This window comes from Salvelinus namaycush, chromosome 16 (assembly GCF_016432855.1).
Source record: "Salvelinus namaycush isolate Seneca chromosome 16, SaNama_1.0, whole genome shotgun sequence".
NCBI classification, from domain to species: Eukaryota; Metazoa; Chordata; class Actinopteri; order Salmoniformes; family Salmonidae; genus Salvelinus; species Salvelinus namaycush.
In genome coordinates this window covers 12533281-12545574 of record NC_052322.1, presented here as the reverse complement: position 1 = coordinate 12545574, position 12294 = coordinate 12533281, and the positions used below count along the sequence as shown (strand labels likewise).

Sequence of the window (12294 nt, the reverse complement as noted above, 5' to 3'; positions counted from 1 at the left end):
TGTGATTTTATTCTGCCACTGGGTCTTCTTATTATCTCGTCCTTTAGGTCTATGTATCACGGTCGCAGGGCATAGGAATGAACAGGTTACAGTGCAAACAAAGCAATTATCACCACACAAAGGTTGTAATATGGCATTGATTGGGCCCCCCAGATAGCATAAGAACACGGCGGTTGGGGTTACGCCTGCATGCAGAAAGGCATCTAATGTGAAACACATGCAACTGTTTACTGTATTAGTCACTCCCATCCGCAGCACTGCTAATCATTATTATAAGGCATTATAAAGGCTCATAGATGCTTATAACAAGTTATAGAGCGTTAGCATAGATGATATGTTAAAACACACACAATATATTTTTCAGGGTATTATGTATTAGTCTCATCCGCAGCACTACTAACCAAACTGAATTAGCGTCTTTCTTGTTAATTCTGCTTTGTTTCGTCCTGTGGTCGAAGTATCTTTAGACGCCAGCCCCTCTCGGCACGCGTTGATATTTACATGATAACTGTACTCTGGATCGCTAAATCCAGCCTGGTGCCCAAATGATTTTGGGACGAGGGGATGGGGAGAGAGGGGAGGAGATAGGTGAAAGAAAGAAAGAGATAGATCAAGCCCCAAATGTTTTGGGATGGGGGAGAGAGAGGGGAAGAAGGGGAGCAGGGGGTGGAGAAAGACAAGTAAAAAAAAAAGTAAAAAAAAGAGAAAAGCTGTGCTCTGGATCGAGCCCGCAGAAATGACTTGGGAGAGGGGAAAGGGAGGGAGGGAGGAAGAGGGAGGGGTGGAGAAAAAAGAGAGAGAGACAGTTGAAAAAAGAGAAGGCTGCCTGCTGCTGTGCCGTTGTTATTGAGCTATATTTGGAGCTGTATTTGGAAGTGGTGTGTGTGGGTGTTTATGTGTATCAGCCTGGCATGTGAGGAGTCAGTCTTCCTCTGGTGTGTGTGGGCCAGCTGGGACTGAAAGGAGACGGGGATTGGAAAGCGGTGACGGTGAGTGGAGAGCATGTTGGGTTTAGGGCTGACCGAGGAGGGGGAGATGTATTTTTACCCATGACAGGTTTGTCTGACAGTGAGCTGATACGATGAGGCAATTAGTGTCTTGGACTGCTCTTCCTTTAACCAGGTTTCTTTCCGAAAGTCTTGAGATATTTTAACAACTTGATACCTACCCTGGTTATGGTCTTCATGTCTCCAAAGTTATGGCTGTGATTGTGTGGTGACTTACTGATGGTGGGCGATATGAACTTGATAATACTGTTTAGATTAGAAGATACACGTATGTTCAGAATAGTGTGTACTCCTTTGTGGCTGAATGTGGTTGCAGCATCTATTGCAGCACAATCGACGGTAGACATACTGTATATAAGACAAGGTTTCCCTTCATTCACTTTAGTAAATAAACATTGGAACGCTACCATATGTACTGCATGTTGTTGCAGTGCTTGCCTCACACACATGCTCCCCAGAGTGGACTGCTTTGGAAAGCAGGAACTGAAGAGGAACTGGAACTGCCAGTCCCAGCTAGGCAGGTCCCATGGGTGCACGGCCAGGGCCAGGCCAGACAGGTACCTGCAGCAGGTAAAGGGACAGAACGTGCTCATCTCAAGTACTGGAGCAGGGAGTCCACATAAAGCCATCTGATCTGAAGTAATGGGTGACACTGAGAGCTTGGATTTGAATGATAGAAACATTATCAGCAATACAGTCGAAGTAAGTTTACAGGAAATGGGCTCCTGTGTGGTGTTATGTTTCTCCCCTTCCTGTAGGATGACTCTCTTGTTATTCCTCTCTCTGCCTCTCTGTTTCTATGTCTCTCTGTCTCTGTCTTCTCCCTCTCTCTCTCGTTCTCTGTCTCTCCCTCCCTCTCTCTAGGGTTCAGCTGATTCCTACACTAGTAGACCCTCGGATTCCGACGTGTCCCTGGAGGACGACCCCGAGGCGTCTCGGCTTGAAGCCGAGCGCCAGGCCCAACTGCAGCTGGAGAGAGCCAAGGTAAGCAACCTCTCCTCCATCCGCTAGTCAGAGAGCCAAGGTAGGCAAACTCTCCTCCACCCGCTAGTCAGAGAGCCAAGATAAGCAACCTCTCCTCCACGCGCTAGTCAGAGAGCCAAGATAAGCAACCTCTCCTTCACCCGCCTGTCAGAGAGCCAAGATAAGCAACCTCTCCTCCACCCGCTAGTCAGAGAGCCAAGATAAGCAACCTCTCCTCCACCCGCTAGTCAGAGAGCCAAGATAAGCAACCTTTCCTCCACCCGCTAGTCAGAGAGCCAAGATAAGCAACCTCTCCTCCACCCGCTAGTCAGAGAGCCAAGATAAGCAACCTTTCCTCCACCTGCTAGTCAGAGAGCCAAGATAAGCAACCTCTCCTCCATCCGCTAGTCAGAGAGCCAAGGTAGGCAAACTCTCCTCCACCCGCTAGTCAGAGAGCCAAGATAAGCAACCTCTCCTCCACGCGCTAGTCAGAGAGCCAAGATAAGCAACCTCTCCTTCACCCGCCTGTCAGAGAGCCAAGATAAGCAACCTCTCCTCCACCCGCTAGTCAGAGAGCCAAGATAAGCAACCTCTCCTCCACCCGCTAGTCAGAGAGCCAAGATAAGCAACCTTTCCTCCACCCGCTAGTCAGAGAGCCAAGATAAGCAACCTCTCCTCCACCCGCTAGTCAGAGAGCCAAGATAAGCAGCCTCTCCTCCACCCGCTAGTCAGAGAGCCAAGATAAGCAACCTTTCCTCCACCCGCTAGTCAGAGAGCCAAGATAAGCAACCTTTCCTCCACCCGCTAGTCAGAGAGCCAAGATAAGCAACCTCTCCTCCACCCGCTAGTCAGAGAGCCAAGATAAGCAACCTTTCCTCCACCCGCTAGTCAGAGAGCCAAGATAAGCAACCTCTCCTCCACCCGCTAGTCAGAGAGCCAAGATAAGCAACCTTTCCTCCACCCGCTAGTCAGAGAGCCAAGATAAGCAACCTCTCCTCCACCCGCTAGTCAGAGAGCCAAGATAAGCAACCTTTCCTCCACCTGCTAGTCAGAGAGCCAAGATAAGCAACCTCTCCTCTACCCGCTAGTCAGAGAGCCAAGATAAGCAACCTCTCCTCCACCCGCTAGTCAGAGAGCCAAGATAAGCAACCTCTCCTCCACCCGCTAGTCAGAGAGCCAAGATAAGCAACCTTTCCTCCACCCGCTAGTCAGAGAGCCAAGATAAGCAACCTCTCCTCCACCCGCTAGTCAGAGAGCCAAGATAAGCAACCTCTCCTCTACCCACTAGTCAGAGAGCCAAGATTAGTAGAGTTAGTAAGCAGAGTCAGGAGTTTAGTTAGTGAATTAGCTTGAAGCCAAACGTCAGGCCCAACTGAGCTATGGTAAGAGTTCAACTTTAGTCAGTAGAGTTTATATAGGAGTTTATTCAGGCCCAACTGCAGCTGGAGAGAGCTAAGGGGAGTGACCCTTCTTCAAGCTCTCTTCTCCCCTGCAACTATTCCTCTGATCGTAAATGTGAATGTGTTCTCAGGCAACTAAGTGTTGAATATAAAAAATGAGAGATCCCCATAGGATGGAATATCGTCAGGTAACAGAATCCTTTCATAAACACTTCATATATGTTGAGTCTCTCTCTGTCCTCCCCAGTCGAAACCGGTAGCATTTGCAGTGAAGACCAACGTGAGTTACTGTGGGGCTCTAGATGGGGACTGTCCTGTCCAAGGTGCTGCTATCAACTTTGAAACCAAAGACTTTCTACACATAAAAGAGGTGAGTGGAGTTCCGTATGCGTCATCATCAACAATCCCTGTCACCATATCACGATCACATATATTATCTCCACTCTAATTACATTTCGCTTAACCAGTGGCTATTGTAACATAGTCCTTACACGTTGACAATATGTAAGACTATGACTTTGACAGGCATCTCTTTCACTTCAGTTACTAAGACATTAGCCACATTATCCACTGCTGCCATATTGTTGGAACACCATTGACATTTTGTCTCTTTGTCTGCAGAAATACAGCAATGACTGGTGGATCGGTCGGCTGGTGAAGGAGGGGGCGGACATCACCTTCATCCCCAGCCCGGTGAAACTGGAGGCCATGCGGATCAAACAGGAACAAAAACAGGCACAGAGGTCAGGGTTCATCCTCTCTCATACATCCCCATGCTACATTCCAAATCTCTTTCTCAGTCGTCTTTCCTTGATTCCTTGTGTCCTCTTCTACCATCCTCTCCCTGCCTCCTCAAAACGTCAGCAAGGAATTCCTTGCATGGCAGACGGAAGCACAGTTGGCAGCTCAGTTGGTAGAGCGTGGTGCTTGCAACACCAGCATAGTGGGTTCAATTCCTGGTTCTGCCCTTACGTATAATGTATGCACGCATGATGCAAGTCGCTTTGGCTAAAAGCGTCTGCTAACTGGCGTATATTTATTATGTTAAGCAAGGAGAGGATTCAAGGAAAGATAACATTGTTCTCAACCTGTTCTCACGCACCATGTTGTTGTCCTACAGGAAAGCAGCGAACACATCGTCCAGCTGGAGGTCCACACCACCATCTGCAGGTGATTGACCTCACGCTTCTGTCTCGTACCTGATTTCTGTAAAGTGATGGCAAAGACAAATGTCCATCATGGATGGACAATACAATTCTATACTGCGCTATGTAGCAAAGCCTGTTTATTCATTGGAACCAACCATGTGCACAGTATCCTGAGTTAAATTAAGTCATTCAGGAAGAATGCCTGAAATTCAGATCCCAACCCTGACAGTGTTGCTGCTTTTTACTGGAGGAATGGGTATCAAAGGGAGCCACAGGATATCCTCTTCTTAGACACTATACCATCTGCTCTCCATAAATAGACATGCGTCTTTGCTTTAATGCTAAATCTGTTTTCTCTTGTTTTTACAAGCCAAACAGAAGCAAAAGCAGGTATGTTGGTCATGCAGGTTATTCTACTGTGTCAGATCTAGGAATAAAAATGGTGCCCCTGTATATAGCCTCCTTATTGTTATTTTATTCTGTAACTTTTTTTGCTACTTCTTTTTTTGTTGCTGCTTTAGTTTATTTAGTAAATCTTTTCTTAACTCTTATTTTCCTTAAAAATGCATTGTTGGTTAAGGGCTTGTAAGTAAGTATTTCATGATAAGGTTGTATTCGGCGCGTGTGACAAATACAATTTGATTGATTGATTTCTTGATGTGTAAAATACTCTACTCCAGTCTTTTGTTCTTATTTAATTACACTTTGGTAGATCCTATTCTCAATGACTGGCCTTGTAATTACCAGGCTGATTATCGCTCCGTGTAACAACATTTTGGGAATTTTCAATACATTTCCTGATTTTCCCAAAATCCCAGTTGGAGTCTCCCAGAATAAGAAGGGAATGAGCAGACAACCAGGGAATTTATTAAAAGTTCCCAGAATTTTGCAACCCTAAGTGGAACAGAATGTAAGCTTGCGAGACTTCCGGATGGTTGTATGAGGTTAGGTTATGCTTGGGCACAGACTTTTCCCTGACCACATGATCTGACCAGGAAAAACTCAGGGCTCTATTATGGTCTTTAAAGTATAAGTTGTTCCAAGCCCAGTGTGTGTGTCTCCTGTGCAGACAGAGCATCTCCCACCCTATGATGTTGTTCCCTCCATGAGGCCGGTGGTGTTGGTGGGGCCCTCCCTGAAAGGCTATGAGGTGAGAAGCTGGTCGATACACACACATGCAAGTACGCACGCACACACACCCTCACAGAGACACACAAGTATGCACGCAAACACGCAAACACACAAACTTCCATTCCATTAGCCCATTAGGCCAACCCCATAAACTTATTATGATCAAATTACACTACATTATGATACAGTAACTCTATGAATCATGTGCTGCCCACTCACAATCACATAGAAAATCAACAAGTAGCCTATGTCTTATACTGCACATGCCCCATACAGATTACAATAGATGTGTAGGGATATAAGATGATACTGCATGCCATTTGACTGTAATGAGCTTGACAAACAAACAAGTCTGCACAACTATAAGGCATATAATTAGATGAAATCTCTCTCTGCTTTAACATTCTCTCTCTCTCTCTCTCTCTCTCTCTCTCTCTCTCTCTCTCTCTCTCTCTCTCTCTCTCTCTCTCTCTCTCTCTCTCTCTCTCTCTCTCTCTCTCTCTCTCTCTCTCTCTCTCTCTCTCTCTCTCTCTCTCTCTCTCTCTCTCTCTCTCTCTCTCTCTCTCTCTCTCTCTCTCTCTCTCTCTCTCTCTCTCTCTCTCTCTCTCTCTCTCTCTCTCTCTCTCTCTCTCTCTCTCTCTCTCTCTCTCTCTCTCTCTCTCTCTCTCTCTCTCTCTCTCTCTCTCCTGTGTGACTGCAGAGGCTGAGAGCCAAGCCGTTTGTTTTGTGTGTCTGTGAAATATTTATGCATTTCTCTGGTGATGTGCTTTGGGGATGCTCCGGAGGCATACGTCAGCCTTCTCTCTCCCCTTCTCCATCCCTCCCTCACTCTGTCTTTCTCTTCTTCTCTCATTCTCGCTCTCTTTGTCTTTCTCTGCCTTTCTCTCTCTCTCCCTTTCTCCTTCTCTCCCTCTCGCCTCCCTCTCTCCCTCTCCAAGACAGCAGGGAAGTTGCAGCAGTAGGAGTTCTTGGTTTTATCCCCTATTTCACAAGGCATCTTTTTATTTTAATTTTTTTATAGACGGCCACGCCTCGCCTCTCACACACACACACACACAGGCTGGGCCAGGCAAAGGTTTCTCTGTCTGCTCCTCCACAGAGATTACCGCTCTCTAAGCTCCACTGCCACAGTCAGACTAACATTGTCTTTAGTGAGATGGAAAGAAAGGAACACTTAGACCCATGTTGTCTACTTCCTATAGTTACACAAACAGACCACACACATAGATCTGTCCTTATTTAATAAAGGATATAGAGATGTTGGTTCCTTGACTTTCTAAGTATTTCAGAGAGGGAGGGTGGGAGGGAGAAGGGGAGGCCGAGAGAGAGGATTTTTTGGTGAACAATGGCCAAATCAGATACAAAGTGACATTCAGTTGACTCATTGAAGATTTTGATCACTTTTCTAGTCTCTCTGGACTAAAACCTAAGTATGACAAGTGTACCATATTATGTATTGGTAGTTTACCAATACAACGAGCGGATGGTGAAGTAGACATACTTGGTATTCATACAGTATCTCAAAAAATCTAAATGTTCTTACCACAACCAATTTCAATAGAAAATTTGCAATTAACTCTTTGCTCTTGTCACGTTCCTGACCTGTTTTCTGTTGTTTTGTATGTGTGTGATGGTCAGGGCGTGAGTTTTGGGTGGGCAGTCTATGTTTTCTGTTTCTATGTTGGTTTTGGGTTGCCTGGTATGGCTCTTAATTAGAGGCAGGTGTTTTGCGTTTTCCTCTAATTGAGAGTCATATTAAGGTAGGTTGTTCTCACTGTTTGTTTGGGGGTGATTGTCGCTGTGTCTGTGTTTGTTGCACCACACGGTACTGTCTCGTCTCGTTCGTTCGGTCGTTCCTGTTCATGTGTTCCTCGTTTCATGTAAGTTCATAGTTTAGGTCTGTCTAGTTCGTTTTGTTATTTTGTTTATCATTCAAGTGTATTTCGTTTCGTGTTTTTCCGTCTTGTCAAATAAACATTATGTATTCATCACCCGCTGCGCCTTGGTCTACTCACTCACCGAAAGAGAGCCGTTACAGAATCACCCACCTTACCCAGATCAAGCAGCGGGTTAGAGGACAGCAACGACAGCAGCAGTGGGAAAAGGAGGATTGGACATGGGAAGAGATCCTGGACGGTAAAGGACCCTGGGCACAGCCAGAGGAGTGTCGCCGTTCCAAGGCGGAGCTGGAGGCATCTAAAGCAGAGAGGCGACGTTATGAGGAGGCAGCACGGAAGCAAGGCTGGAAGCCCGCAAGTACTACCCAAAAATTTCTTGGGGGGGGGCTAAGAGGTAGTGGGCCGAGGGCAGGTAGGAGACCTGCGCCCACTTCCCAGGCTAACCGTGGAGAGCGGGAGTACGGGCAGACGCCGTGTTACGCAGTAGAGCGCACGGTGTCTCCTGTACGGGTGCATAGCCCAGTGCGGGTTATTCCACCTCCCCGCACTGGTAGGGCTAGATTGGGCATTGAGCCAAATGTCATGAAGCCGGCCCTACATATCTGGCCACCAGTACGTCTCCTTGGGCCGGCTTACATGGCACCAGCCTTACGCATGGTGTCCCCGGTTCGCCTACATAGCCCGGTGCGGGTTATTCCACCTCCCCGCACTGGTCGGGCGACGGGGAGCATTCAACCAGGTAAGGTTGGGCAGGCTCGGTGCTCAAGGGAGCCAGTACACCTGCACGGTCCGGTATTTCCGGCGCTACCTCCTCGCCCCAGCCCAGTACCACCAGTGCCTACACCACGCACCAGGCTTCCAGTGCGTTTTAAGAGCCCTGTTCCTCCTCCACGCACTCTCCCTATGGTGCGTGTCTCCAGCCCAGTGCCTCCAGTTCCGGCACCACGCACTAAGCCATCTGTGCGTCTCCAGAGCCCTGTACGCACTGTTCCTTCTCCCCGCACTCGCCCTGAGGTGCGTGCCCTCAGCCCGGTACCTCCAGTTCCGGTACCACGCACCAGGCCTATAGTGCGCTTCGAGAAGTCAGTGTGCCCTGTCCCTGCTCCCCGCACTAGCCTTGAAGTGCGTGCCGTCATCCCGGTACCTCCAGTTCCGGCACCACGCACCAGGCCTACTGTGCGCCTCAGCAGGGCAGAGTCGGCCATCTGCCCAACGCCTTCTGCACTGCCTGTCTGCCCAGCGCCGTCTGAGCCATCTGTCTGCCCAGCGCCGTCTGAGCCATCTGTCTGCCCAGCGCCGTCTGAGCCATCTGTCTGCCCAGCGCCGTCTGAGCCATCTGTCTGCCCAGCGCCGTCTGAGCCATCTGTCTGCCCAGCGCCGTCTGAGCCATCTGTCTGCCCAGCGCCGTCTGAGCCATCTGTCTGCCCAGCGCCGTCTGAGCCATCTGTCTGCCCAGCGCCGTCTGAGCCATCTGTCTGCCCAGCGCCGTCTGAGCCATCTGTCTGCCCAGCGCCGTCTGAGCCATCTGTCTGCCCAGCGCCTTCTGAGCCATCTGTCTGCCCAGCGCCTTCTGAGCCGCCCGTCTGTCCCGAGCCATTAGAGCCGTCCGTCAGTCAGGAGCCGCTAGAGCCGTCCGTCAGTCAGGAGCTGCCAGAGCCGCCAGCCAGTCAGGAGCTGCCAGAGCCGCCGGCCAGTCAGGAGCTGCCAGAGCCGCCGGCCAGTCAGGAGCTGCCAGAGCCGCCGGCCAGTCAGGAGCTGCCAGAGCCGCCGGCCAGTCAGGAGCTGCCAGAGCCGCCGGCCAGTCAGGAGCTGCCAGAGCCGCCGGCCAGTCAGGAGCTGCCAGAGACGCCGGCCAGTCAGGAGCTGCCAGAGACGCCGGCCAGTCAGGAGCTGCCAGAGACGCCGGCCAGTCAGGAGCTGCCAGAGCTGCCCTACAGTCATGAGCTGCCCTACAGTCATGAGCTGCCCTACAGTCATGAGCTGCCCTACAGTCATGAGCTGCCCTACAGTCATGAGCTGCCTTACAGTCATGAGCTGCCTTACAGTCATGAGCTGCCCTACAGTCATGAGCTGCCCTACAGTCATGAGCTGCCCTACAGTCATGAGCTGCCCTACAGTCATGAGCTGCCCTACAGTCATGAGCTGCCCTACAGTCATGAGCTGCCCTACAGTCAGGAGCTGCCACTCAGTCCGGAGCTGCCACCCAGCCCGGACCTGCCAGAGCCCCTCAGCCCGGACCTGCCAGAGCCCCTCAGCCCGGACCTGCCAGAGCCCCTCAGCCCGGACCGGCCAGAGCCCCTCAGCCCGGACCGGCCAGAGCCCCTCAGCCCGGACCGGCCAGAGTCCCTCAGCCCGGACCGGCCAGAGTCCCTCAGCCCGGACCGGCCAGAGTCCCTCAGCCCGGACCTGCCAGAGTCCCTCAGCCCGGACCTGCCAGAGTCCCTCAGCCCGGACCTGCCAGAGTCCCTCAGCCCGGACCTGCCAGAGTCCCTCAGCCCGGACCTGCCAGAGTCCCTCAGCCCGGACCTGCCAGAGTCCCTCAGCCAGGACCTGCCGCCCCTTATCCCGGTGCTGCCCCTTATCCCGGTGCTGGCCCTTATCCCGGTGCTGCCCCTTCATTTAGGTGGTTTTAGTTGGAGGGTGGTCATTGGGAGGGGGATACAGAAGCGGGGAGTGACTATGGTGGTGTGGGGACAGCGTCCGGAGCCTGAGCCACCACCGTGGTCAGATGCCCACCCAGACCCTCCCCTGGACTTTGTGCTGGTGCGCCCGGCGTTCGCACCTTGAGGGGGGGGTTCTGTCACGTTCCTGACCTGTTTTCTGTTGTTTTGTATGTGTGTGATGGTCAGGGCGTGAGTTTTGGGTGGGCAGTCTATGTTTTCTGTTTCTATGTTGGTTTTGGGTTGCCTGGTATGGCTCTTAATTAGAGGCAGGTGTTTTGCGTTTTCCTCTAATTGAGAGTCATATTAAGGTAGGTTGTTCTCACTGTTTGTTTGTGGGTGATTGTCGCTGTGTCTGTGTTTGTTGCACCACACGGTACTGTCTCGTCTCGTTCTTTCGGTCGTTCCTGTTCATGTGTTCTTCGTTTCATGTAAGTTCGTAGTTTAGGTCTGTCTTCATCGTTTATTATTTTGTAGGTTATCAAGTTTAGTTTGTTATAGTGTTTTCGTGTTTTTTCCCGTCTTGTTTAATAAAGTCATTATGTATTCACAACCCGCTGCGCCTTGGTCTACTCACTCACCGAAAGAGAGCCGTTACAGCTCTTATCACAGTTTGCTTGAATGTTTGCATCATGCAGTTCTATGCAACTGTAGGCCTTATAAAAAATGTACTCACATCTGTCATCACTATTATGTTGATTGATTGATTCCAGTTAATAATTTTGGATTGAAAACGTATTGGCAGTCTAGCCAGCCCAATGTTGAATATAAACCAAATTTGATCACATTCATATTTTCTCCTGATACACAAATGGACTATAAATACATAACGTTACCAATTAGTTTACCCTGAACAAATGGACAGGGCACATAGGCTGTATGCATCTGCTCTTATTAGTAGCCTACAGTTGATCAGACTGAAAAATGGTCTCGTTTTCATCACATATAGCATGTCAGAGCTCTAATGTTTAGGTGTAGGCTCTGCTGCTGCAACATTTATATCATGAGTTTTTGCTTGTGTCTGTCCGGAGTGTTTATGTGATTGTGTTATCATCTTTGCTAAATAAATACCGGAGGAAAGTGGAAAGCCTACTTGAGCGCACACGAAATGGATGATGCGATGGAAGCTATGAAATCAGTTGGAAGTTCGATATGTTCTGCATTGTTACGTGGAATTAACTCTGCGAGCTCATTGTAGTTTCCCTTGTCGGAGGAACTGTCCCTCTCGTAGTGTCCTCTAAAAGAAGATTCTTGCCCAAAAAACGCAGTGGTGTTGATAAGCCGCTTGAGAACATCCCTGTTTCTTCTAACGTTCTCGTTGTGTCGTGCAGTTTGAATACGCAGACCTTCGTCATGATCGATGCAACTTTTTCCCAGAAGCTTGAATCTGATGCGGGCATGTATATGCTGCCTGCTAAACGATCTATATTCTTCGGGTCACTGTACCCACCTTTTGACCAAGGCTCAGATTTTCCAAAGAGCGGGCAAGGCCAGCAATACAGGCGGCTTGATGAAAGGCTCCTTGCTAACCAGCTATACTTTTGATACCAGTTGGTATTGAACGCCCTCAACTGTTCATCCTTCTTCATCAAACTTATCTCAGGCAGAGGTCGACCCTCAATTTTAATTTGCACCGTGTACCCCAGAGAATGAAAGAGGTTCTTCAACAAAAAGACCACAACATTTTCGGCAGCGTTGGCCATTCTACCATTCTGGCGGAGAAAACTGCACAATCGCACTGGTAATTTTAGTTAGTTAGTGCTACTGAAGTTAGCAAGGCACATTTAAATAAATTGCACTAGCTGGACACAAAAATAAAGTTCTAAAACTAATAAAACAATTTATAATATACTTCCTCCGTGTCCTGTAATTGAAAAAAATAATTTGAATTGAATAATATTGGTCAACTATCACTTTTCACTCTTAATCTCTATCCAACAATGTCACCAAGCTTCTCAACACATAGAACCCCCATAATGCTCTGTGGCATAATCCCAATACAACTCGCTAGGTTCATTCTCTAATCCTAATTCTATGATTGGATGGACAACATGTCAGTTCATACTGCAACATTTTTGATTGGTTGG

At 49.1% G+C, this 12294-nt stretch overlaps 1 protein-coding gene across 1 annotated transcript in view; it reads left to right on the top strand.

The window, feature by feature from the left end:
• cacnb3b (calcium channel, voltage-dependent, beta 3b) overlaps nt 1–12294 on the top strand; it is a 44612-nt gene that overhangs the window by 27785 nt on the left and 4533 nt on the right. The window contains exons 3-8 of the mRNA XM_039010410.1: nt 1872–1991; nt 3618–3740; nt 3992–4113; nt 4491–4540; nt 4889–4908; nt 5588–5668. Coding sequence (XP_038866338.1) covers nt 1872–1991; nt 3618–3740; nt 3992–4113; nt 4491–4540; nt 4889–4908; nt 5588–5668 — 516 coding nt within the window. The remainder of the gene's footprint in view (nt 1–1871; nt 1992–3617; nt 3741–3991; nt 4114–4490; nt 4541–4888; nt 4909–5587; nt 5669–12294) is intronic.